The sequence below is a fragment of the Dasypus novemcinctus genome, chromosome 19, assembly GCF_030445035.2.
Source record: "Dasypus novemcinctus isolate mDasNov1 chromosome 19, mDasNov1.1.hap2, whole genome shotgun sequence".
Classification (NCBI taxonomy): Eukaryota; Metazoa; Chordata; class Mammalia; order Cingulata; family Dasypodidae; genus Dasypus; species Dasypus novemcinctus.
In genome coordinates this window covers 36,517,227-36,544,013 of record NC_080691.1, presented here as the reverse complement: position 1 = coordinate 36,544,013, position 26,787 = coordinate 36,517,227, and the positions used below count along the sequence as shown (strand labels likewise).

Below are 26,787 nucleotides of genomic sequence, written 5' to 3'. Positions count from 1 at the left end.
GTGAGTTAATCCTCCTACCAAGGCTCATTTCAAGCTGGGTCAACATGCTCTCAGCCATCAGGCAGCTTGCAGCATTCCTGAACGTTTTTCAGGAAGAGGGGACAGCAAGTGCAAGGGCCCTGAGGCAGGGCTGAGCTGCCTCCTGGGAGAAGGGAGGGGTCCAGGACAGTGGGCGTGGCAAGCCGCGGGGGCAGCAGGGGTCTCACCGCACTGGGCTTGTTGGTCCTGTCGGAAGCTTGGTTTTTATTCTAAGCTCGACCGGGAGCCCGGCATAGGGTGTTGAGCACTGGAAGGATGTATATGTATATATATATTTGAAATAGAAGTTTTTTTAAATTAGAGAAGCTGTAAATTTGCAGAAGGATCATTCAGAGTTTTGATAGCACACCATAGATACACAATTAACGGTCGCTGACTCTGCCTAAAGTAGGTGAGAAAGTGTCCCTTTCCCTCCGCTTGCGTGTGTCCCCTGCTGAGGAACCAGAAACTTTCTCCCAGTGGTTTGCCAGTGCTGGGGCAAGGGGCGTTCCCTGCACCCCCAGTACAGGGTGCTCAGCTCCCAAGTAGGGGGTGGGGGGGCGCAGGCAGCCACAGGCCGAGGGCGGGGCGGGCCTTGTTGGAGGGGGGTGCTTGTTTCTGCCCGAACCTGGCAGGTCCCGATTTATGTCCCGGCTCAGGGAGACTCCGTTTCCTTCTTTTCCCAGCCATTGTTCTCGAGCCTGACAGAGGTCACCCCGACAGGAAGGCGCAGGCCTGGCCCGGGCCAGGCGGAGGAGGCAGGGCGGGAGGGCGGGGCCTCCGTGTGACCCAGGCCTGGCTCCACTTTCCAGATGCTTTTCCTTTGCTTTCCTCACCAACTCCGTGAGGTGCAAAATAATCCCAAGAGGCCACATGTACCCGGTGCCAGCCATGCCAAGCCCATTTTACAGAGGAGGGCGCTGAGGCTCAGAGGGGGGAAGCCACCTGCCCAAGGGCACACGGGAGGCTGAGCTCGGGGATTTCAGCCCCGAGCCACTCAGGATCCTGCGCTGGGAAGCCGCACTCCCCACCCGACAGAGGCGGGGGCTTAGACACTGCCGCCCGGCCTTGCCCCGGGTCCCAGCAGCTGCCGGCTTGGAGTCCTTGGCTGTTGGAGTCCTTACCGTCCGGTCCCCATGGTTGAAGGGACGGCAGACATAGCCACAGGCCCGGGGCAAGTGGCCCCAGAGAGGCGGCCGCCCTGAGATCAGTCAGGCTCAGTAGTGTGCCGGGGACGCGCAGAGCCTCAGTCTGCTTATCTGTCAAATGGGACAATTGCCGTACCTCCTAGCACTCCCGTGAGCCAGGTAGGTGTCTGTGTGTCTGGATGCTTCTGTGTGTGCAGCACCATGCTGGGACTCCAGCTGTGAAGAAGACAGACACCGTGCTGCGGGAGGGGGCGGAATTAACCCGGGAACATACAGGTTCAAAGGAGAACTGTGATCATGGGAAATGGGCCAGAGTAAGGAGAGGGGGATTGGCTGGGCCATTCTAACTTTCGAGTCGCGACCAGAATGAAGACAAGAGTTTTGAAGGAGGGGAGGAGGAAAGGGGCTTGGTCAGCTGCAGGGGTGCACCCCCATCCTGGTCCCAGTGTTGGGGGGGAGCGTCCCCCATGGACGTCAGTGAGCTTGGCCACCCCAACACCTCGGGCATCTCTGGCCCCCGAGACCTAGAAGGGGTGGTGGGCGTTTCCTCCAGAGGGGCAGGGGGGGGGCTGGTTCAGGGCAGGGGGGGATCCCAGCCCCCCATTTCAGCAGAGGTGAGTGGGAAAGGGAGGGAGCCCCGGGCCTGGGAACGCCTCTGCTCGCCTCGCCCACGTCCTCTCTCCACCTTCAACGCCAGTCTGGCCAGCCCCTCCTTTCCGCGAGCCGTGCACGTCGGTGCAGTGGCCCACCCCCTAACCCCTCCCCTACCCCCTCCTTGTTGCTGACCTTGGGGCTGCTGGACCTTGGGGGGGCTTCGAGAGGATGCCTGCACTTCCTCCACCGGTCACCTGGCCGCTGGCCGTCGGGGTCGGCTTCTACGTCCCAGGCCTTGGGGAAGAGAGTAGGGCCTGCCCCTGCCCGTGGCTGCTTCACTGCCCCCTTCACGGCCCTGGGCCTCGGTGTCCTTGTCTGATATTTGGGTTAGACAGGATGGTGGAGAGGCATGAGGCAGATCATGAAAAGCTCAGCCCAGCATCTGGCACGGCACGGGAGGCATTTACAGGTGATTTCCACCTCCCACAGGAGGAACTGGGAACCTACTAGGGGCGGGGGTGTCCCCACGGGAGGTGGGCACCCCGTATGGGATCGCTCATTTCCGGGTGGACAGGCCCTGCTTGGGCAGGGAGAAATTTGCCTGCTAAGTTTCGAAGGATGGTTTTGGGTGCCGTGGAGGGCAGAGATGCTGACTGCTGCAGTTGGCAGAAACTCCCCAGATGGCTAGAATTTTTAGACGGCAAGTCCTTGAGAAAATGGACCTGGCATAAAAATTGTAGATTTTTCTGGAAAGTGCTAGAGTTTTTTTTTTTTTGGAGGTACTGGGGATTGAACCCAGGATCTAGCACATGGGAAGCAGGTGCTCAACCCCTGGGCTACATCTTGTTGGTTTTTTCGTTTGTTTTTGGGAGGTACCAGGGATCAAAGCCGGGACCTCATACACGGGAAGCAGGCACTCAACCACTTGAACTATAAACGCTCCCATAATGACTAATAATTTTTTTTTTAGGAGGTACCAGGAATTGAACCTGGGACCTCACACACGCAAAGCAGGCACTCGACCACTGAGCTGCAACCCTTCTGCCCCTAGAGTTTTAATCGACTGGCCCCATATACCCACTTGTTAGACACTGTGTAGGGTTTGGAAAATCAGCCCCTTGCAAGTATTAGGAAACTTTAAAAAGAATGACCATGGTGCTAATAATACTGAAAAGACCATTCATCACACCAGCTATCTTCTCTGAACACAGAAGGTGACGAGTTCTCATTGGGCAGTTACAAAACCAAGCACGTGGAGCCCTGGAAAACAGCGCCTGCCTGTTGAGGAGCTGCTACCTGCTGCTTCCTCATTGCTCTGGGTCACCAAGTCGGCCCAGAAGACTTTGCCTCTTGCTTCTTCTCTCCCCACATCCTTGCGACGGCAAGTGAGCGAGCCGTTTGCGTGGCGGTTTCTTCTAGATGTTGCCTTTGAAAGAAATCTCTCCTGACTCTCTGCCTGGAGCATTCATTTACGGTTTAATCAAACAAAGGTGGGGGTGGTGAAGAGAGTGGGGGGGGTAAGCAGAATCATCTGCAGAGTGGTGCAGAGAGAAGGTCTCCCCCCCCCTTGCGTTTTTCAAGACCGTTTGCAAAAACTTTGTGCACGCCAGTCTCTGGGGGACAGAAAAATATCTCCGGCTGTGGCTCCCCAGGTGTTCATTCCGACTCCCCCGCTTCCCCCTCCTCTTTTTTTCCTGCTCTCCCTTTCATTCCGGGAACAATCGTCCCAGCCTGAGTCCCTTTGGGCTCCTGCACATTCCCTGCCAAAAAACAAAAACCATTCTTAACCCCAGATGACCAGGCCTGCAGTCGTTTTGTCTGGTATGTGGTGTCTGCCCGGGGAAGGGCCGTGCATGCTTCCAATTTATATTCTGGCATGCCAGCTTTGAGGGGAGCAGGGGAGAAAAGCCTCAAGGAGAGGGGAGCCCAGAACCACCACATTTCAAGGCGGGGTGGGGGAGAGAGGCGGGAGGGAGAAGGGGGGTGGCGAGCGGTGGTGGGGGTGCACGTCCAGCCTGGAGGGGGATGGGCAGACTTCCGGGTCACGCCAGGCCCCGCCCCTTCGGAACCAGCCCCACCCCCCCAGCCCCGTGGTGGATTTTGTATTTGACTCTCTATCCTATTGGGTTATTATTATTTTTTAATGAGGTCAGACTGAAAATCCATCTGCCTGGGCCTGCCCACCTAGGTTTGAAGGCAATTAAACTGGAGACTAACCTCTTAATTAGGGTTTCCCTGTGTAAATCTCATTTGATAAATTCCTTATCATCCTCGGCGTTTAACTACAGTGCGGGACGGGATTGAGCTCCCCGGGGACCTCTGAGTGAATCCCCCCAGAGGAGCCGCTCCGCGAACGGGCTCCTCCAGGCAGAACCTCCCTCAGCAAGGGCTGGGGGAGAGGCCCCTTTCAGGGTTAATTAATCAGAAAATTTAACGGTGCCCGGTGATTCTGGAGAACTTGTCTGCCACCTTTTAATTCTCCTGTTTCCCCGTCTGCCGGTCCCCTCTTAAGATCTTTGAGAAAAAAAAATTTTTTTTTTCCCGGGTGAACTGAACTCTGCTAAAGGAAATCCACAGCCGCTGCCCCCCCTGCCCCCCCCAGCCTCCCCCCCACCCGGCCTCCCCCCGCCCCCCTTCTCCCCAACCTGTTTGTGCCCTGTGGATGGTTAAATTTTTTCCCTTCCCTTTTTTTCAATCGCCAGCAAGGCTGAGAGTGGAAATGTCAGGGGTCAGGCTGCAGGGAGCAGGGGCAGCCTCAGCTGCAGTCGCTACCATTTGGGAGAAATCAGAGCGCAGGTTAACCCTTCGGAGCCCAGCCCCTGCCCGTGGGTTCAGTGGCACTGGGCGCCTCCTTCCCGGCTCTTGGAGAATAGGGGGCCTTGGCCGGGGGAGCGCCTGCTGCGGTGGGGTGGGCTTGAGCTGAGCAACGCCAGCCACGCCAGCTCCACTTGGAAATGTCGAGTTGGCCTTCGAGTCCTAACAGCATGCATTGAGCGCCTACCGCATGCTGGCGATGGGGTTACCCGTTACCGACCTGGACACATTCACCTGCTTTGATGCCACTGATCTCCCGCGTTGCAGCTGGGGAGGCTGAGGCTCCGAATCCTCTGTGCCAGAGCTCCCGAGGCCAGCAAGAGGAGGGGACCCGACTCAGGCCTGGCGTTGGGAACTCCACCCACCACCCGCATTTGCAGGGCTGGGGCGCCATTTTGGAGAGCCGACTGCATGCTGGTACCTGCTCCGTGACGCCTATGCCAGGCTCGCGGACCCGAGAAGCTTTCCTGTCTTATGGCTGAGCAGGGCGAGGGGCAGGGAGGGAAGGAGACCTGCTCACGGCTGCAGCTGATAGAGGGCCGCAGCCAGGCTGGTCTCATTCTTTCTGCCTGGTGAGCCAGGAGCTGGGGGGGCGATGCCAGTTTGTGGAAACGGGACTTGCACAGAGAGCCAGGGCTCGAGCCTCACTGCCTGCGGGTTCCCATCCCCTGTCAGTTGCCCGCGGGCCTGGGCGATGTGGATGGTCTGTGGCATGGGCTCGGGAGAGGGTGCACGTGGCCGCGGTGTGGTCAGAGGAACAGTGGGCCCAGCAGAGCTGCACCCAGCCCACGGGAGCCCAGGGCTGGTTATTGCAAACTTATTATCTCCGGGCCTCGGTTTCCCTATCTGCAAAACGGGGATAATGGTCGTGTCTGCCTCATAGGGTTCTGCGGGGACTGAACCTGTGAATACCCCTAAAGCAGTGGCTCACGTGTGTAAGGCTCGGAAACGCGTTAGCTGCGGTTATTGCTTGTTTCCGGGTGCAGAGAGAATGATGTGAGCGCAGATGAAGTGCAAAGAGAAGCCACTCTGTGTGATCAGCAACCCCAGGTCAGGCAGGAGTGGGTGGGCCCCCGTGGGAGCTAGGGAGAGCCGGGAGCGGAGGCTGCGCTAGTCCAGCCCCCGGGGCCTCGGAGCTGCGTGACCCTGGGGGGGTCACCTCCTCTCTGAAGCCAGCAGGGGAGGAGCCTGCAGGTCTGCCTGGTGGCGGCGGCGGTGGGAACTGCATCATGTACTTGCCCTTAACTGGGCAGTGGTTTTGGAAGTCCACCCGGCCTGCCTGGGCCTCAGTTTCCCCATCTGTGGAATGGGTCCCTGCCTGCCCCACAGAGCTGTGGTGAGGCTCAGAGAGGCGGTAAGTTCCGACGCCTTTTGCAGCCTCCCAGAAAGCTGTTCAAGCATCACAGATTACCATTAGGATAAGAGCAAATGGAATCCTTTCTTGGCAGAGTCGAGGGAAATCTGAGCACAGGAGAGGCCTGGCACTGGGCAGCCTGGGTCTGTCCAGGGGTCTGTTTGTTTGGTTTGCCCTTGAGAAGGCGCTTTGGGGCTGGGGAGTAGAAGGTCTTGCAAGTAGACAGAAAGGACCGAGAGGATGTTTCGGGTCCTGGGTTCGAATTCTGACTCCCTCTCTCTCATGGCTGCAAATGAGTCAGGTTGCTCCTTTGTGCCTCAGTTTCCTCGCCTGGAAAATGGGTGTTGTAGAGTCCCCGCCTCCTGGGACGAGGACCCCATGGAGCGAGGCGCTGGGTCTCTGGTCTCCGCGACGACCACGCAGGCCTCCCCGGCTGCCTCAGGGGAACTTGAATCCCCCCCAGGCCCGCGGCCTCCCGTCTCCCCTCCTCCTGAAACCAAAGCCCAGCATCTGTTCCCCGGGAGCTGTTTAATATTCCGCCGCGGTAAAATGAACTCATTGGAGCCACCCAAAACCAGCTGAATGGAGGCCCCAGCGCCCGGCCGCCTTTCAGAGCCGCTCGAGGCCCCTCGGGCCTCAGGCAGGCTGGCAGCCGCGGCAGCTGGGGGAGAGGGGCCCCCTTTTCAAAGGCGTGGTTCCTGGGGGAGCCCGTACCTCCCCAGTGGGGCTCCTGGAGGACCGTGCTGGGGGCTGGAGCCTGGGGAGGGGCCGTATCAGTTACCCGGCCTGTAGGGGCCTCGTTCGAGCGTCTTGGCTCGGAGGCTCTGCCCGTGAGGCCTCCTTGGGGGGGCCGAGAAAGGCCTGGGGCAAGAGAGGCCTTCCCCAAATCCTCCAGCTCCTCCCCGACCACCCCCAGCCTCAGACGGGTCCCAGGGGAGGCAGGGAGGCCCAGCCAGCGGCCCTGCTGGATGCTGCTGCTGACGGTGAAGGCAGCATCCGCCGAGGGCTGGCTGCTGGGCCAGACTCCGTGCTCAGCATGTCATCTGAGCTTCCCGCCGACTTCCCACAGCCGCCGGAGCCCTTTCCCATTGCCATGCGCAATCGACAGGTGAGGAAACTGAGGCCCGTAGGGATAGGCCGGCTCGTCCAAGGCCGTGCAGCCGGGAGGCGGCCGGGCAGGGCTTCCACCCACAACCGCAGACGTCTGCTCTTGACCCTTTGGGACCCTGTGACCTTGTCGGGGGTGGGGGGGAAGGTCACCCGCAGGGTGAGCCCGAGGTTAAATGGCATCTCGCCGGGGAGCTTCTGCCACAGGCAAACAGTCGGCGCTCGGTTAGGTGCGAGCCAGGATCCCGTCTTGGGTCCTCCGTGATGCCTGTCCAAATCCCGGGACGTCTCCCTTCTCCCCGCACCCCAGTTGTTCCTGCGCGCCTTGATTTTCTCCCCTGATCCCTCGAAAGGTGAGTGGAACCAAGTGCTTCCAGGTAGAAGCCGAACTAATTTCATGTAATTATCCCTGATAAAATTAAGTGTTAGTTGCAGTTAGTCCCGGGCAATCGCTCTGCTGAGAGGCGGCGAGGCAGTGGGGGCGACGAGGGCAGAGCTGGCACCTGCCGGCGGGGAGCTGGGCTGCCTGGTGCTGGGTGGGCGCCACCCCGGAACCCCGTCAGCAGGCCTTACACCTGCAGCAGCGAGCGTGCCCCCGGGCAGAGGGGACGCGGCCCCCTCCCTCTCTCGCTTTCTTTCCGGGGAGCCTCAGCAAATGGGCCTGGGCTTGGTGTCTGCAGGTGGACGACGAGGGTCTTGTCCCACGGCCTCTCCGGGACACCCCGACCCTCGACCTCGAGGGAGAGGATCCAGGGCTTAGCTTTTTTCTCCCCGGGGTTCAAATCCCAGCAATACCGCTCCCCAGCAGGAGGATCCTGGGCAAGTCACCGCCTTCCCTGAGCCTTGGTTTTTCTCATCTGTAAAATGGGGATCTGTGGGGCCGCCCGATGCGCTCATGCAGGGGTAGCAGACTCGTTCCGGTAAGGGTCAGAGAGTAGCTATTCTGGCCTCTGCGGGCCTTGCAATTTCTCTCCCAGCTTCTCCACTCTGCTTTTGTAACCTCAAAGCTGCCACAGACAAGATGCAGACGGCTGGCCGTGGCTGTGCTCCGATAAAACTTTATTTATGGATGCTGAAATTTGGATTTCATTTGATTTTCTTTTTAAAATACGACTCTTCTGATTTTTCCCACCATTTAAATATGTGGAAAGCATCCTTAGCTCACAGGCCACAACGAAACGAAAGAAAACAAATCACAAGAAAACAAAATGCGTAGGCTAGATTTGGCCCACGGGTCGTAGTTTGCTGACCCCTGAGTTAATACTTAAAAAATGATTAACACTGAGCCTGGCACGGAGAAACTGCTCATTAAATGATTACATTTTCCTGGACTCAGTAATTTTATTGGGTGTGTTTAAGAGCAAGTTAAAGATCATTTTGTATTGTAAAGTTGGATGAAGTTGCTATGGATCCGTTTGGACTGTTTTCATAGCACCTTTACGTATTTTGTGCTCTTTGACCTATACCCTCATGGCTGGGAGAACAAGGCCCAGAGAGGGAGAGTCCCTTGCCTGAGAGCACACAGCTGGGAAAACATGGAGGCAGGACCTGAGCCTGCAGTGGTTCTCTGCCTGGCCTGGGGCTCCCCTGGAAGGACTCTGGGGTCCCCTCTGGTGATTTGTGCATTGGAGGCCTGAGAGCCAAGGTTCTCCCCTCCCTGAACCTCAGTTTCTCCACCTGGAAATGGCTGCCCTACAACCCCCAACTTGCCACTGGAGTCTCCGACTCCGCGTGGTAGGTGGCTGGACTCTCCCCGTCCTCCTTTTGGTGGCTCTAGAATCTGGTTGCAACTGACCGATGTTTGCTTTCCCTGTGGCCGAGGATCGTGGCGCCCTGTCCCCTGCCCCGGTCGGGGGGACCTGGGGGTGAGTCGTGTCCGCTGAGGCTGGGGTACGATGAGGACTCTGAAATCGCGCGTGGTCCGTGCCGAACGCCCCGGATAGCGAGCACCGATGTCGCGTTGTAATCGCCCCTGAGCGGCGGGGTGGCCTCGGGCGGGTTCCTGGCTCTTTGAACCCCCCTCTCCTCATCATCTGGAAAGCTGGAATAGTAGTGTGTGCATTGTGGACCGTCAGGAGGATAAAGGGAAGGCGCCTGTGAGACCCGAGGCTGGGTCGATGAGCTGGCATCGTTCCGGTTATTCCTGCCGGTATCATCATCAGCCACTTCCCAGGATTCTGGGGACTCTGGGCTCCTGCTGTCCTGAGCTTGGAGGAGGCGTGGTGGGGAGGGAGGAGGCAGAAGCCTTAGACTTTAGTCCTGGCCTTGCCGCGATCTGCCGTCTGGCCGGCAAGGCACTTTACCCAGGTTCTGGCTGCCTGGAGTATCATGTTAAGAAGGATTCTGAGGCTGCATCTGGTTTCTGTAGGAGGGAGTGATGCGATTGATTAGCAGCGTCTGCCACGGGTTCAAGAGGAAATGTGCTTTGGTGGCAGTCCCAGGGGTGGATAATCCTGGAAGGGTGACCCACAGTCGCCTCAATCCGTGGAACCTTCCTGCTTGAAAATGGCGGGGCCTGCTCTTCTGGTAAGAAAGCTAGTTGTGGTGGTGGCCGCTGGGCGCAGATGGGGAGAGATGTCGTAGATTATGATTCTAGACCGGCGCCGTCCACTAGAACTGCCCGTGATGCTGGAGATGGCCTACATCTGCTCCGTCCAGTTCGGTATCCACTAGCCACGGGCAGTTCCTGGGCCCTTGAAATGCAGCTGGTGCGAGTGACACACTGGTTGAAACTGGGACCTCGTATGTGGGAAACTGGTGCTCCATCACCGAGCCACATCGGCTTCCCTGAGTTGGTTTTTTCATTTTTCTTGTTGCTTGTATTTTTTTTTAGGAGGCGCCGGGAACCGAACCCTGGACCTACCGTGTGGGAAGCAGGCTTGAGCCACATCCGCTCCCTGATTTTTAAACTTCATTTAATTTTAATGGATTTAAATTTAAAAAGCCTCTACCGTATCTAGACCCACAGAGCCCTGATCCTGGAGGGAGCCCCCCACCCCCAGATCGCCTACTTGCTATATACCCCAAGCACCCCTGCGTGCTGGGTGGGCGCTGGGTGAAAGTGGGCTGGTCAGCCTTGGACCCAGGCAGCTGGGGCCAGGCAGCTGGGGCTGCCTCTGCGGGGGTTTTGTTCAGGGGGATGAGCTCCGCTTTCCTTCCTGCAGGGCACGCCTGCCCGGGGGGCCCTGGCTGCCCACGGCTCAGACCCCGCAAGCGGGCGAGGCCCGGCCTGAATCCCACGCCCCAACCTGCCCCATGCACGGCCAGCTCTCATCACCCCACGGCACCCCAGGAAACGGGGGCACCCTCAGATGCAGAGTGGGTAGCTGAGAGGGAAGGCAGGGTGAGAGCGTGGAGGAGAGAGAGAATCATTTTCCCTTCTTTTCCCCCCTTTCTCCTTGTGGGAAATGTAGGAGCATCCTTGGAAGCAGACTCTGCCGCTCCCTTAGCTGTGTGGGGCCGGGCAAGTGACCCTCCCTCTCTGAACCTGGAAGGGAATAACAGCCCCTCCGTCTGAAGAGTGGGGTGAGGACCGGATGCTGCCCTGTACACTGTGTCTGGGATGTGGTGCCCTTTCTGGAAGGAAAGAGAAAAGAGAGGTGGCTTCAGAGCACCAGCGGGTAATCTAGCCAATGCCCGTAGACTCTCAGAGTTGACCCAGCGGGGCTGGGCGTGGGGGTTAGTTGGCAGGGGTGGGGGGGTGTGTCGGAGAAGGGCCCTCCCGGGCCGTCATCCCCGGGGGCTGGAATGGCCAGCTCTGCCCCTGCTCATGGGCTGGCGGCCGAGGGCCTCCTCCAAGGCGCCCTGGGTCTCTGTCCCCGGAAGGCGCCTGCGTTGCTGGGCTGCTCCCACCGCAGTGAGGGACTTCGTCACGCACAGTGTCAGGCCAGCGGGGAGCTCTACCTGTGCACGGGGAAGGCCGTCCGCTGGGCCGGGCTGGGTTTTGGGGGAGGGGAGTGGCTGGGACCCCTGGGCCTCTGGGTCCTCCGTGGAGGGGTGGGGCCCCTCTTGGTGCGTTTTAGGAGGGGCAGGGGCAGGGGCTCTCGTCCTTGGTGCCCAGGGAGCCGGGAAAGTTCTAATTCGGTTCGGCCTGGAGGCCCAGCTGAGGGGGCTTGAGTTTTCCTCGTTGTAGCGATGATTTCGGGTTTGCTCCTGCCCTCGGGAATTCGTGTGTTCGGTGCATTTTGGCTGAGGGCCTACTATGTGCCTGGTGCCGGGGCCACAGTGGAGTACGGGAGAGTCAAAGCCCCTGGCTGCATGGAAGGCTCATTCTAGGGGCCACAGCAGAGAGCAGGGCAGTTATGAAAAGTCAGGGTTAGCATGGGGTGGTAAAGGTGTATGGGGGCACTGGAGCCCACTGAGGGGGCTTGGCGGGACCCCTGCGGAAGGAGGACGTGGAGGAGTTAGCCAGGTGAAGGGAGAGGGGCAAGAGTGGTCCAGAAAAAGGGGCAGCTGGCAGGAGTGACGTTGCCAACCCTTGGTGACAGCGTACCACAAACTTCATGGTTGAGCCTCCTGAGTGAGAAGGGGCGACCTAGGGCTGCTTAGATTCATAGCCAGACTCTTGGCCTCAGTTTGCTCAACCTGTAGCACCTGCCAGCCCGGTCTTCCCAGGGCCCAGTTCTGCCTTCCTCAGCAGACCACAGGGACAAGGGGCTGTGACCTCTGCCCGGGGAGGCGAGGCGCTGGGTATTTATTTATTGATTGATTGATTGATTTTTCAGTATTTCTTACACATTATTTATTTATTTTTATTTATTTTTCCTTCTTTTTTTTTTTTAAATGTTACATTAAGAAAATATGGGGTCCCCATATGCCCCCCACCCCCCTCACCCCACTCCTCCCACATCAACAACCTTTTTCATCATCATGGGACATTGATTGCAGTTGGTGAATACATTTTGGAGCACTGCTGCACCACATGGACAGTGGTCTACATTGTAGTCTACACTCTCCCCCAGTCCACCCAGTGGGCCATGGCAGGACACACAATGTCCCACATCCGTCCCTGCAGCACCACCCAGGACAACTCCAAGTTCTGAAAATGCCCCACGTCATATCTCTTCTTCCATCTCCCTACATCAGCAGCTACCGTGGCCACTTTCTCCACATCAGTGCTACTATTTCTTCCATTACTAATCACAATAGTTCCATAGTAGAACACCAGCAAGTCCGCTCTAATCCATATTTTATTCCTGCATTTGGTGGGCCCTGGGATGCTGATGTCCTCTCTACCTCTATATTGAGAGGGGGCTTAGACCCACGTGGTTGATGGATGCGATTCTCCTGCTTGCAATTGTAGGCACTCTTGGCTCCCTGGTGTGGTGGTTGACCTTCTTCACCTCCCTGTGAGCTGACCTGGGTGAGTCCAAGAAACCAGAGGGTAGGAGTTGCAAGTCTGCTGCAGCTCAGAGTCCGGCTGGCACATGGACAGTCCAGAGATTCAGGTCTCCTGAGTATACACCGACTCCAAGAGGTGCTGGATCTTAATCCTGCTTCTCTGTCCTGGAGACACCGGCCAAAGCCAGAAAATCCTTCCTGGAGGTGGGGAGTGGGTGTTGCAAAACGTGTCTTGGCTGGGAAAAATTTGACGGAAGGTGGGCCAGAGTCAACTTACCCACCCTTAGGACCACACCCACCTCTGCTCACACCCCCCACCGAGGCTCACACCCACTCCAGACACTGTGGGCCCAATGGGAGCACACAGAGCCAGGCTGATGCGGTCGCCCGAGCCCCTCTCCCATCTCCCACTGCAAAGTAGAGGCTAGCCAGCATTGCCCATCAGCCCACAGGATAATTTGGGGTGGGAAACACCTACTCGGGTGGCCTCTTCAGGTCACGGAGCCACAGTCCTGGCAGCTGGGATTCCCGCCTCTTACGAAGGAGACGGTAGCCCAGAGAGAGCAAGTAAGGCAACCGAGGACACACAGCCAGCTTTCAGCAGAGTCGGGCTTCAGTGTCCTGGCATGGCGGGAGGAGAGCCCAGGCTGAAGGGAAAGCAAGTCTGGGGTTGTTTCTTCCCAGAAAGCTGAAGGATTGGACGTGCTGGGACCCTCCGGAGGTGGGGGCTGAGACCGGGCGGGCCGGGTGCAGGGCACACTTGCCGTTCTGATGGGGGTGACCCTCCAGCTCCTTCCACGCCCAGATCAGCTTCTGCTGCCCACCCGTCTCTCTCCCCCAAACTCGGCAGACTCCAGGCAGTGCTCCCCCCCCAAAGGCTGCAACAGGTCCAGGGTTGGGGAAAGGGCTGGGAAAAGCGCGTGGAGACCCCCTGGGCGCCAGGCATTTCAGCCCCGTTTCGGCAAGGCAGGAACAGCCAAACCCAGGTTTCAGACAAGGAAAGGGGCCTGGGGGCTAGAGTGGCCCCTGCTGGGCCCCAGCCTAGCAGTGGCAGGGCTGGGATTCGAACCCAGGCCTCGGCTCCCAAGTGCATGACTGCTCCCTGAGCAAACACTTCCTCGGGGACATAGCTGGGCGAGCCGGCCACTGCGGCCCCTCTGCCCTGACACCTGTTGGACAAGAAGCCTCCCGGGGCCCCCCGGAGACCCTCGGATGGGCGGGAGGGGCAGACGCCCGAGAACTCCCACCCACCGCTCCCAGGTCCAGGTTTGTCGCTGAATCCTGTCCTTGCTCCCGTCAGCTGACGGCGACGGGGTTCTGATGACGCACGCATGTGTTTGTCTTATTTTACAAAAAGGATTCTTCGTGGAGCAGCTTGCGGCGAGCCAGGCGGAAGGCCGGGGGCTCGGCGGGGGCTGGGTCCTGTCGGCGGGCGGCACCCGGCTGACGGGCGAGGCTACTGGGGCTCAGAGAGGGGCGGTGTCCTGCCCGGGGCCACCCAGCGTCGGGTCCAGTGCTGTGGCGGTGAACTGTGGGCTAGAGAGCGGGAAGGCTGGGCCCTCGGCGGGGCTGGCGAGGGCCTCCGACGTAGTGACGATGATGAAGAGAGTAACCCGGATAGCGGGGTTACGCTGTCGGGTGCATCCTCGGACTTTGCGTGCATTATCTCGTGGGCCCTCCCAGCTGCCCTAGGAGAACGATGCTGCCCCCTCCCCATCTCACGGATGGGGAAACTGAGGCACAGGAGTCGTGTGACTTGCCCGGAGCTGAAACGTGACTCTCTGGACGCTCCGTGCAGTGCTCTCCCCGCTCCCGTGGACCCCGGCGGGAGGAACCGCAGGCTGGGGTCTGGCCCCCAGCCCCGTCACATCCGGGCAGCCCATCGGCCAAGAAGGCGGGGGGCGCCCTGTGCCGCAGGCTGCTGGCCCCGCGGCCGGAGGCGCCGTCCCGAGGCTCGGCCTGCAACCACCCCGGCAGACGGGCCCTTCCGGGCTGAGGAGGGACCCTGGAAATCCATGTGCCCCCACGCTCCCCGGGCCTGCCCCCGGCTGGGCTGCCCTCGCTGCTCCCTCGGCCGCTTCCCAGTCCAAGTGACGGCCGCCTCGGGCGAGTCACCCACAGTAATTTCGAGGCTTCCGAGGCCCTGGGCGAGCACCCAGGTGGGTGTGAGTCTCCATCCTCACATAGCCCCCCAGTCATCCAGGGGGGCCTCTTCATGTCTGGCACTGTGCCAAGCCTGGAAGCGCAGGCCCTCCCCGTCTGCTGGGAGCCCCCCGCCGCCCCGTGGGCCACCTCCCGTCGGACAGGGCCATGGCACACTTGAAACCCTCCGGCAGCGTTGGTGGAGAAAGCATCCAATGGGGCAGGGGTTTGTCTCAGTTGCTGTGTTGCCCCAGGCAGGTCTCATGCCCTCTCTGAGCCTCATGGTCCATTTCTAAACAGCGAGAGCATGGGTCTTCAAGAAAGAGGGGAAAGGCCAGGCATGTGGTTGCCCTTTTCCCATGTGGATTTAACAGCCACATGCAGGAACGACCCCGGCTCTGCTGCCGGCCGGCCGTGTGCCCGTGGGCCAGGGGTGCCCTCCTGAGCCTCGGGCTCCTCCACGCCCCGTAGTAGGGGCCGCAGTGTCGGGCTCTGCCTCCCTGGGTGGGGGGGTGGTCTGGCTCGCAGGGTGCCCACGAGTCCGTGTTGGCTTTCCATCCTCGGCGCCGACAGACACAGGGACGTGGTCAGCTTCCCCGGTTCCTTTTCCATGTGTCACCACGTGCTAGAAGCCGGCCGAGGCGAGAGGGCAGAGAGGGGCCAGGCCAGGCGGGCAGGGCCCCTCGCTCAGGCCACCGCCTCGTCCCTAGGTGCTGGTGGGTGGTGCTCCCTTGGGCTCCCTGCTTGGGCCGGGGTGCCTGAGGGTCTCCCACTTTGGGATCCTCCTGCCCCAGCCTCCTGCCTGCGTTGAATGAAAGATCTGATTCCTCCAGACAAACAAAGGGCCGGGTGGGTGGGACGCGGTGTGTCCCTTCTTTTAGAGAGGAGCACGCAGACCCCGAGAGGGTGGGGACTCACCCGGGTCACCCAGCAAGCAGGAGGTGACAGCTGGCTGTGAATGTGAGTCTTTTCTCACGACGTCCCAGGTGCCTGCTCTGCCGGGGGGGTGGAGAGACGGCCGGGAGCCGTGTCTGTCCCCTGGGCTCCGGGCTGGGCTCCCCTGAAACCTCCACTGGAGGGGAAACCGAGGCTCAGCAAGTTCGCCCGCCCAAGGTCATGAGCTGGGGAAGGGCGGCCGTGGGTCCGAATGCCGGCCTCCCCCAGCGACCTGCTCCCCACGGGCCGCCGGCGGGGCGGGAGTCGAGTGGAGCCCGCCGTGGGGTTTGGGGTCTACTCTTCTCCTGAGCGATGGGCAGGGGTGCAGACCCCCCCACTGCCCCCAAGTCTGGCCTAGATTTGCTGTTCCCCCTCTCTGAGCCCAGAGCCCGGGAGCCTCCCAACCCCGTTGCCTCCCTGGAGGAGGGGACGTGGCCTACGGGTCGAAAGCGGACAGGGAGTGAGGCGGGGTCCTCCTCGGGGTTGGGGGGCCCTGTGGCAGGATTCCAGTTGGGTGCTGGGGCTCCACCCCCCTCCGGTCGGTCTCCCCAAATCCCAGCGCCGCCTCCTTAGAAGCAGGCTTCAGGGCTGCGCTAAGCCGCTGGGAGACCTGCATTTCCTCTGTGTGGGACTAGATAACCAGAGCCCTTCCTGAGCACCAGCTGTATACCAGGCGCAGTGTAACTTGGTCCACCTCGCCGGGGGCTGGGCGCTTCCCCTTTGGTGAAGGACGCAGCCGAGGCTCAGAGATGGAAGGTGACTTGCCCAAGGTCACCCAGCCGGGAGGAGCCCCGGGGACTGAGCTACAGAGCGTCTGACTCCGAAGAGCCCCCTGTTTCCCCTCTTTGGTGGCCTTATGTGGACCTAGATGGTGGCACCCCTCCCTGCGCCAGCTCAGTGGGCTGGCGCTCCCGTCACTGTCATGACAACCAGGGGTGGGCCGCCTCCACCAGCTGCGAGGAGTCACATAGGTCCGGGCAGGGGCATTGGCGAAGCGTCACGGCGAGGCCGGCGTCACGTCGACGGTGGGAATCGGCAGGGGTGAGGAATAGGGGGCTTCTAGGAGCAGAGGCATGGAGGTGGGAAAGATCGGGAACGGGGCTCACGTTACAGGAAAGGAAGCTCGGTGGGCCAGGGGCTGTACCTGGGGCACTGGGGAGCCAGGAAGGTTCAAGCAAGACACTGGTCGTCTCTGGTTGGTGCTTCAGGAAGTTCACCCTGCTCATGGGGAAAAATGGGCTTTTGGGGGCCAGTGCGGATGCAGGAGGAGCACGGAGGGAGCTGCTGCAGGAGGGAGACGGTGGCAGTGAGCTGGGGCAGGGGGAGGCAGGGGGTCTTTGGAGGCAGCCTCTGCCCTCCTTTGTGCCTGGGCTGACCGCAGGGACTGGGGCGAGGGGGGAGCGGCTGGTGGTGTCCGGAGGGACCTTGGGAGCCGCGGCCAGCTCCTTCCCAGGGTTGGGGAACTGGGGCTGTCGGGGACCGGCCGACACGGGTGCCCCTGGGTGCGCGGGTGGCCCAGCCTGCAGCGCCCGCTCTGAGGCCCGGCGGCCCAGCCCCGCCGCTGAGTGACAGCTGCCACAGAAACCGGCGTCTCCCCCCGCCTGGGCCAAATAAAGGAAAACCCAAAATACATTCCCCTTTGTGGGAACCCAGCGAGGGCGAGTGGGGCGAGAGTCATTCGCTATTGTGTTCCTGGGCCCACACGGCTCCTTACATAAGCTCTGAGTTAAAAATACGCATGGAATTCTAATTCGCCTGCTTGGCCCGGGATCGCACCCCGGGCCCCCAGCCTCGGCAGGGACGGGGTGGGCCCCGCAGCCCCCGGCACCCGCGGAAGCCAGGAAACCGTCCCGGGGCACGAGGGTGAGCAAGGGCCTTCTGGCTGCCCCCGGAGCCCTGGGCTGCTGACGATGGCCGTGGTGACAATCGTGCGCGCAGTCAGCTCTGCCGAGGGCTCCTCCTGGGCTAAGGATTTCCACCGCATAAGCTCACAGCTACCCCCTGTCGCCGTGGGGTAGGTTCACTTCCTGGGCCACAGAGCCAGGGACGGGGTCAGCACCCTGCTCCCTCTGCTTCCACGCTGACCCCCCAAAGCCCATTTTCCTCTCTGGGCTCAGGGAGTTTCCTGAACCGCCCAGAGCAGCCCCCTCCCCTGCTTGAACCTTCCATGGCTCCCCAGTGCTCCGGGGCAAAGCGTCTGGCCTCTTATGATCCGGCCCACTCCTCTTGATCTGGGTGCTCATTGGAGCCCCCCCAGACACCCATGGCTCCCTCTTCCGTACCCCTGGGTGGGCAGGGAAACAGGAGATGGCTAGGCTGGAAGCCCCCTGCCTGAGGGGCGAGGGCAGAACTGTGGCCGGGGAGAATCGCGGCTGCAGCCCTTGGCCCTGGGGGGTGGCGGCCGCCCCCATGGAGGTCACAACCCCTGAAGACGTGACTTGTCCAAAATTGGAAGCTGGTCCCGGAGACTTTAGGGCCGAGCAGGGTAGTGATAAGGCTTGTTTTGTCGACCTTCAAAAAAAAAGAAAACCCCATCTCCGCCGTGGCAGCATCTCCACAAGTGAAATTAAGAATGAAATTTCCCGAAGTCCACGAGGGCGTGCCTTTTCCCTTCTCCCTTCCTCAGGCAGCCCTGAGGGTCCAGGCTGGAACGTCCCCTGCGCCGGCCTCTGCAGACCCGCCAGCCACCAGGAGCGGCGGGAAGCGTGGCCGCGTGGCCGGGCGTGCCGTGGGCCGGGCTGCGCGCTGAGCACCCGTGCAGGTCGTTTCCCCTCACCCTCCTCACTGCCTCTGGCCGGCTGGCCCGATGATCCCCCCGTTTCCTAGAACTGAGGTTCCGAGAGCCGAAGCAATGTGGGCCAAGGTCCTGTGCTCCATAAATGGCAGCCGCTCTCATCGCTGAGCTCAGGGAGAGAAGTGGAATTCCCTTCGTTGCTCACGCTGTGACTCTTTTGGCACCTGCCCGTGGTGCTCTCCTTCTGTTTCTGGCATTTATCGTCCCCATTGCTGGTGGAGAAGCGGGAGGACAAAACCTGGCCCCGGGTCTCCCGTTCGCCAGTGGGAGAGGCAGGGGGCCGCGTGGACCCTGCTAGCATGGTTGGAAGTTGGCTGCCGAAGGGATGACGGAAGGACAGAGCCGTGGCGGCCAAAGAGGGGGTGGTGGGGAGGAAGGGGCTTGAGGGGCCAGAGAGCTGCAAGCACGGAGCAGGAGCGGCAGGGACGCCCCGACACTGTGCAGCTGGAGGGCTGCAGGGCGATGGCCGGTTCCGGCCAGTGGGCCGGGTGCTCCTGCCACCTGCCCTGTGGTCCCCGCCCCCGGGATCGAGGCCCCCCCCAGCCTCCTGTCCTGCCGGAGTGGGGTCAGGCGCAGGTGGGCTCCCGTTCTGGGATAACGATGCCCCCTGCCTCTTTGTCCTGTGGGGTCCCCCTAGCTGCTCCGAATCACCGTCCCCAGGGGTCTTCGTTTTCTGTAGCTGCTGTGACAAGGTACCGCCAACCAGGTGCTGGAAACCACAGCAGCTGATTGTCAGGGGACAGGAGCCCATCCGTCCCTGCCCCTTCTGTCTCCTCGGGGTGTGCCGGCAGGCGCTGGCGTCCCCCGGCTCGCAGCTGCTGCACCTGGGTCTTTGCCCCTGTCGTCACACGGCGCACTCGCCCCGCGTCTGTCTGTCTCTGTGTCCGTGCGTCCTCTTAGAGTGGACAGCCGTCTTACTGGGATAAGTTTGCCCTTGTCTTAAGGAGTCACATCTTCAAAGACCCTCTTTCCAGGTAAGGCCACTTTCCCAGGCCTGGGGGTGAGGACTTGGATGGACCTTTTTGGGGGACACGGTTCCACCCAGTGAGGGAACCGGGGCCCTGAGGACGGAGGCGAGCTGTTGAAATCCTCAGCTGAGAGCTGAGGGCTGGCGCTCAGCGGGTGACCTGTCCCCTCCCCTCGGGTGGCCCCTGCACAGCTCCTTGACCCGGGACCCCCGTCTCCCCATTACATAGGTCGGGTCCCGGACCCCCCCCCCCCACCCTCAGCCACAGGCCGACAGGGGAGGCGGGCCACGAACAAGCAGGAAAGGTGACAGCCCCCGACCGGCCCCGCGGCGTCTGCTGACGCCGGGTGCTGAGTAACTCCGGGGCCCCCCCACCCCGGGAGCTCGGCGGGCGCTGGGGGGAGGGGTGTCTTCAGGCCCGGGTCCTGGCGTGGGGGGCTGGGTCCCCCGCCGCCACCACCCGGAGGAGGAGCGGAGGGGGTGGGCGCCGCGGGCCTCTCCCCGAGCCGGGCAGGCCCCGACTCGAGCCCGGCTTCCGTGGCACGGGGGAGCCGCGGTCCCGGGGCGCGGCGGGTGCCCCCGCGGGAATGCATGCGGCGCGGGATGAGTTCGGTCATGCTGGGGTTGTCGAGAACCGGGGGACGACATTGTCTCTCCGCGACGCCAGGCGGGCGGGCGTTCCCGTGCTGGGCCCCTCGCCCCCGCCGAGGCCCCGGGCGCCCTCTCAAGCGGGGAGAGGGGTCGTCCCGGTGCTGCGTGTGAAGTCAGGTAATGCCTGGGGGTGTCGAGCGGGGCCTCTGGCGCGCCCTCCCCGGCCCGCCCCCCGAGGAGGAGGGCTCCGTCTGGTGCACGACGTCGCTCTGCGATGCCCGTGACTTGAGAGTCATTTGGCCTTTTGGTGGGTGCGTAACCATCACTCAGCACCCCGGGGTCCAGATGGGGCCCCCGGCCTCCTCGGCCCCAGCGTGTTGCTCAGGAAACACCGGCTTCCCTTCCCCTCCTGGGACTTGCGGCCGCGGGGGCAGGGAGCCAGGTGCCACCAGCCCGGCCTGAGGCTCGTCTGGCTTTCGCTATGTGGCCTTGGCAGAGGGCTTTCTCCCCCTGAGCCTCCTCCCCTTATCTGTAAAGTGGGCACAAGCCCTGCTACGCCGGCCCCTTGAGATCCCGCCTAGAAAGGGAAGGCAGGACCCCCCCCCCCCCGGCAGATGCTGAATCCTTCCCATCTCGATCTTGAAATGCTTGGCATAAAGTCCCTTTCCGGCGGGACGGAGCGGTGGGGTGGCATGGGCTCAAAAGCAAGGTCCCGGGGTCTGCTTAGCCAAACTCGGGGGGCCCCAGGTCTGGCGTCTCCGGGCCCTTGGGGGTAAAACCCTGGGTGTGGCATCAGCAGAGACACAACCAGCTTTGCCACGTTGACTCGGAGCCTGCTCTCCTTCCGTTAGGTGGGCGGCCGCTCTCGTTCCTGGGCCAGGGGCCGCCGAGAGGGGCGCCTCCTGCTGCACGGCGGCCTCAGGGGCCTCCCCGCCGACTCCGACGACCGTCTCAGCGGCCCCGTCAGATGTTCCCAATGGGCCAGGGCACCGAGGCCTCCATTTCTCCAAAGGGGAAACGAGGCTCAGAGAGGGTGCTCGGCAGACTCAGGCCGCACAGTGGGATTGAGCCCCAGACTGACTCCAGAGTAACTGTGCCGTGACGCAGCCCCCAGCCTCACCGTGGGCTCTGCTTTCCCTGCCGGGGCTACGGGGCTAGCTCCTCCCCCCGCCCCCCCCCCCCCCCCCCCCCCGTGTTAGACTCACCAAAGCCTCACTGAATGGACGAGGGCAGGAGCAAGGCAAGGGCTCCCGGCCAGCCCCTCCCAGCAGAGAGGCCCCAAGTCTGGGTGTCCCTGGGGCTCCGGGGGCCCCAAGCCCACGTAGTCACGGCCGGGCCGCGGTGCCTGGGCCCCGCCCCCCGGGAGGATTTTCTCTGCAGGCTGTGGCTCGGCTCTGGGGGAGGCCTCCCGCTCAGGCCCGGAGGCAGGGCAGGTGGGCTGGCTCGCGCCTGGTGCAGCGCCCTGGCTGGGCCTGCAGACTTCTGGGTGAACTGGCCCTTCACCCCCAGTTTTGGTTTTCCTCCCTTCTCCTGCATGAGAAATTCACCATCTCACCAGTTGCAAACTTGGCTCTGCGTCTTCCTGACTGTGTGACCTTGGTTCCAGAAAAGGGGAGAAAGGAAACTACGAGCTGATACTCAGTAGGCCTCGGCGCTGAATCAGCATGTGCTTAGCAGCAGCAAATTAGGAGTCTTCCAAAATGACTGCTCCATCCCTTCCCTGCTTCAGAACTCCTAGTTCTTGCTCACAGCATATGTGTGTGTGTGTGGGGGGGTTGGTACAAGAAGGTCCTCCCTTTTGCCTTTGTTTAGCACAGGCTTCTGGTCTAATTCATACTAAGGTGTGAATGGCTGATAGGCTTCCTCCTCCTCCAGGATGGCCAATGCACTGGGCCATCTGGGTCAGTCTGTAACCGTCCCCATGGTGGTCTGTGATGCTCATGATGTGTGACTGAGTACGAAGAAATTGAGGGGATTTTCACTGAGGGGATGGGAGAGCAACATTCTCTTCCCCTCCAAAAAAAAAAAAGTCCCTTCACACTGCCTTTGGGGATGGGCAAAGGTACTGGTCTGGTTGGGGAGTCCAGACTCTCAGTTTCAACTGCCTGGTGTACTTCACCCTCTGTGGATTGCACATTGTGTGGATAGCACTTTACAGTTTACACAACCACTCTTGTGCACGTTAGTGACTCATTTTCAGAGGAGCAGATTTGACTGAGGCTAGAACTCGAATCTCAGCCCTCAGGTTGGAGCTGTGTGACCTCAGGAAAGTTGTTTTGCCTCTCTGGGCCTCAGACTCCTCATCTATAAAATGAGGGACTAGAAAGCCAAGCTCAGAGAGGGAGAGGGAGAAAAGCTGGTGCTCCAGGGCGCCCCCTCTCCCTGCTCCCCCTATACTTGAAGCTGCTTCAATTGAGCCTGTGGGGACCAGGAGGGGACTGAAAGAAGTTAGAGACTGTGGACTCCCTGGCCCCTGCAGCTGTGCTGAGCTGGGCACGCACAGGCACCGTCCCCACGCGCCCTGCTTCCCTGCTTCCCTGGGGAGGGTGCTGCCTGCTTTGTCCTGTGTGACCCAGGGCAATTCAGTGCCCCTCTCTGGGTCTCGGTTTTCCTGGCTGTAAACGCGACTCCCTCTGGGGTTGATATGTGCTTTGACACTATTTAAGGGAGTCCCCAGCACATAATGTCTGTCAGGAGGATGAGAATGCATTCTGGGGACCGGGCAAGCCTACTCTCGACACCTTCACGGCATCTGAAGAACTCCTACACACCCTTCAATGCCCAGCTTAGATTGCCATCATCCAGGAAGCCTGGACAGTCTCCTTCAAGCCTTTTCCCCTTGCCCTTGAGCTGTCTCCCAGCACCCTAGTTCATCAGAGATGGGCAGACCCCGCGTTTATCCTGCCCCCCTCTCCTATTTTACAAGGGGGAAAACGAGACCTAGTGACAAGCGCGTCCCCTGGCCAAGTCCGAGCAACAGCAGGTGACTTCGTCGCACGCGTCCCTAGACCCCCTTGGACCCGCCTCTGGCCGGGAAGGGCGGGCACGGGCGCCACTCTCTTCCCGTGCCTCTGCCGTTCCGCCCCCGTCAGAGCCTCGCCCGTGGCCAAGCGCCCCGCTAATGCCCTCTCTCCCTTCTTCCTTGGCAGCTCACGACCTGCCCGCGAACAAGGCCTTGGCCTCCCAGCCCGGCAGCCACTTGCAGTGCCTGTCTGTCCACTGCACGGATGACGTGGGCGACGCCAAGGCCCGTGCCCCCGTCCCCAGCTGGAGGTCCCTGCACTCCGACATCTCCAACAGATTCGGGACGTTCGTGGCCGCCCTGACCTGAACCAACAAGGATCGCCCCTCTCCCACCAGGCCTCCCTCTCTCCCCCTCCTTTCCTGCCCCCCCCATCCATTTGAAAGGGCCACTAGTGCTGAGTGGGTGATTTCTTTTTCTAGGTTGGTACCTGCTTAGTGGCATATGGACTGGAAAGGGTTAATTTAAAGGGGGGTGACCTCAAAAAATTTTTTTTATTTTAAAAAAAAAAAAAGAAGGCTGCCACAGTATGTTACCAGTGTTAACCCTTCTGCATTTGCTGTTAGCAAACTTTTGCTTAAGCCTTTTTCTTGCTAGGTAATTCCCCATTTTTTTTTTCGTAATCTTGGCATACGTTTTTTAGATGACCTCTTTCCTTATTTTATTTTCATGCTGCTGTATGTCCAAGTATTGTTATTTCATAATAAGACAAGAGTTGATTTCCTTTTTTATTCTTTTTTTATTCTTCTCCCTCCCTATTTTTTTTTTTTCTTTTTGCTTTGTTCACTGCTTATTAAAATGGAAATCCTGGAGAACAGTAGTTCTGGAATATTGCCGGATGAAAGTCAAATTGTCATCACAATATTATATATTGACACCCACCTGTCATCAGTCAGGCAGGCGACAAACAATTAATGCCCCCCTTAGGTATTCCGCCTGGGATTTTGTTTTGTCTGCTCCCCAAGAAAATAGAGATAGATATTTCCCTTCCTGCAAACTCACGCGCAGCCCTCAGCGGCCTCCTCTCTCCTGCCGGCAGCTGCCCCTCTCTGGGCTGGAGGTGAGGCTGCGTCCTGCTGGCCCGGTGGGAAGCAGCGGGAATGTTTGACAGTGGGGTTTCCTCTCCTTCTCCGGGCCTCTATGCAAAACGCCCAGGCCCCCTGAATTTCCACACGATACTCAGCAGCCTTGGGGTGCCCGGGGGCGGCAGGGCCAGTGCCCTTGAGCCTGTGGAGTTTCTGGGGGCTCCGGGTTCCTGCCTCTCCTTGTAGCCGGTTCCCCCAGGTCTGGAGTGCTGGGATGGGAGGAGGATGAGCCCTGGGCCCCTGAGCCAAGCTGGCAGCTGACGCAGGCCCAGGCCTCCGCAGGAGGTGGGAGGGGACACATGTCTCCCCCCCCCACCCCTCCCGTTCCGCCCCATCCACTTTCTCACCTGCCTCCAGCCTGGGCCACCCATAGGGCCCTCCCCCTGCCTGGGAGGCGTGCGGGCTTAGCTAGCACTTTTCCAAGGGCTCACTCAGTAAAGGAGCCCGGGCTCAGCCTGCAGAGCCGCCCTCCTGGGAGCTGGAGTGTGTTTTCCCAGTAGTTTGCATACTCACAGAAGAGGGAGAAAGGGGCTGTAACCAATGGCTCTTCGTTACTCAACCTCAGAATCCCCCCACCCCATCCACTTTTTAAGGGTTCCCGTGCCCTCTGCAAACCTGGAGCCATGTCCCGTGCATCTCAGAAAGGAGTAACTTCTCCCTTTGAGTGGAGATGCGGGGGTGGCCGGGCGAGCAGGGCCCTTGTGGGGTTCGGGGGGGTCGCCTGGGACTGTCACCCGCGGCCCCGTGTCGGCGGAGACGGGCACCTTTGGGCGCTATCGTTGCCTGCAGAGGGCATTTATGACTTACGGGGGTGCGGCGGGGGTGCAGAGATTCCAGGGTGGGCCGGCCGAGAAGTGACAGATAGCCCGTCAGCCAAACCAGCGACTCTGAGCAGATTTTATTTCCACTTCCCTTCCGGGGTGCATCTCAAGCAAATGCTCCCGGCCGAGCCTTCCCCGCTGGGCCCCCGGAGTCTTCAGAGCTGGCTTTTTTATTTTTTTATTTCTAAAGCAAGTGACCTGAAGGCTTTGGACCGGCCATCCAGACACCCACATGGTTTATTTCAAAGACCTTTTTCAGCCAAGGGAGAGGCGCGGCCAGGGAAAGCCCGCCCCTTCCCGGGCCCTCCTCCTCTCCCCGGCTGACCCCTCTCGGCTCCAGTCTGCTCCCGGGCCCTGCGGTCCTCCTGGGGGCTCTGGCCAGGGGCGGCCCCCGCCCCCCGCGGAGGGCAGGCAGAAGCAGGTGGCGTGGATCGACCCGCGAGAAGGTGTGCTGTGACGCGGCCGCTGTGACGCGGCCCGGACCTCGGCGGCCACGCGCGAGGAAGGGGGAGGACAGGGCCCCGCGGCCGGCGGGAGCGTGCACCCCACCCTGGGCGCCAGCTCGCCGCCCCCTCCGATTCTGCAATGTACAGCTGTTTGAGAGTGTCACCATTTTATTTTTCCAAACAGGAACGATTTCTCCTTCATTGCTTAAGGCCCGGGGAGCCAAGTGTCCCGACTTCTCTCTCTTGACTTGCCCGGCGCTGAGTCGGTCGGCATTTGGCTGTCAGCTTGTGGTCCCGGCCACCTCGGAAACCCCTGACGTTTTAAACTTTCTCACTCCCCACGACCCCAGAATGGAACAGCTTTAAAAATAGCCTTAAGCAAAAGGATGTTATTTCATTAAATTTGGTTTAATGGAAAGAATAAAAGCAAATTAGAAACACACCCAACACATGCGACTCCAAACACTGGTAATCGGTACCGCATAACCAAGTCTTCTGGAAAGAAAACGAAAACGTTATTGCACATGTAAAATATGAGAACTTAACTCTGCTGTGTGTTAGGCAATCCTGTAATCTTTTTTGACTCTTAAAAAAAAAAATTCATTTCTGAGATGCTTGGTTGGAAGACTGTGACAATAGCTCATGAAATTGAGTGTTATTTTTTTCTTTCTTTTTTTAAAAAATATGTAAAGTGCAGTCTTCTGTATTCATGCAAATTGTATATACCTGTATATGTTTTCCTGAGCAGCTAAATAACAATAAATATGACGTTAATGGTGATTATGGTCCATTTTCAACATTTTTGTCTCGCCTCCCCCCGTTTTCCGTAAGTCCCTCAAATTCCATGGGGAATTAGGACACAGGCATGTGTGTGTGTGTGTGTGTGTGTGTGTGTGTGCGTGCATCGATGCTCTTCTAAGTTGGGGGATCTCAGGGTCTCAGGCTGGTACTACTGACATTCTGGGGTGATTAATCTTTGGGGTGGGAGCTGTCCTGTGCGTTGCAGGAGGCTGAGCAGCATCCTTGGCCCCTCCTCATTAGAAGCCAGCAGCACCCCCTTCCAGTCATGAGACCCCAAAATGTCCCCCGACATTGCAGTGTCCCCTAGGTGGTAAGCTGACCCCGGGCTGAAAACCATTGGTGTCTAATTAGTGCAGGAGGCCCCAGGCGCCTGCAACATGGGGTTGGCTGTTCTTTTGGGTTCTGCCAGCCTGGCAATTCGGCCAGCTTGGTCAGCGCCCACAAGTTCCGCAGCTGCCCAGCGCGCCCTCGCCTCACCTGTGAGCGGGTCTCCTCGCTGCTGGGGTCGTTGGAGGAAACGGTCACCCGGAAGGCCTTGCACGAGGCCCGGCGGGCAGCCCGGGGTAGCCGGCCGTGCCCTGGCGTCGTGCTGGCCTGGGTTGGGTGTCCACCTTCCCTGCCCAGTAGCCACAGGGCTTGGGCTAGTGGTCTAACCTCAGCCTCCCTTACCTTGTCTCTGAAGGGAGCAGATAACATTGAGCTTGAAGGGCGGTGGTGCTGCCCTGTTCCAGGCCCTGCGGACGTACTGGTTGTGCCCTGGATTATTCTCTGGGCAGAGGCTCTGCTCCGTCCCCTGCGTCTCAGGGC

General features: G+C 60.3%; 1 protein-coding gene across 1 annotated transcript in view; it reads left to right on the top strand.

Annotated features, from left to right (window-relative positions):
• Positions 1 to 25,959, top strand: part of MN1 (MN1 proto-oncogene, transcriptional regulator) — a 46,236-nt gene extending 20,277 nt beyond the window's left edge. Inside the window, exon 2 of the mRNA XM_004461697.5 lies at positions 22,955 to 25,959. Within this exon, the coding sequence (XP_004461754.2) occupies positions 22,955 to 23,136 (182 nt within the window). The 3' untranslated portion in view covers positions 23,137 to 25,959. The remainder of the gene's footprint in view (positions 1 to 22,954) is intronic.
• The last annotated feature ends 828 nt before the right edge of the window (positions 25,960 to 26,787 follow it).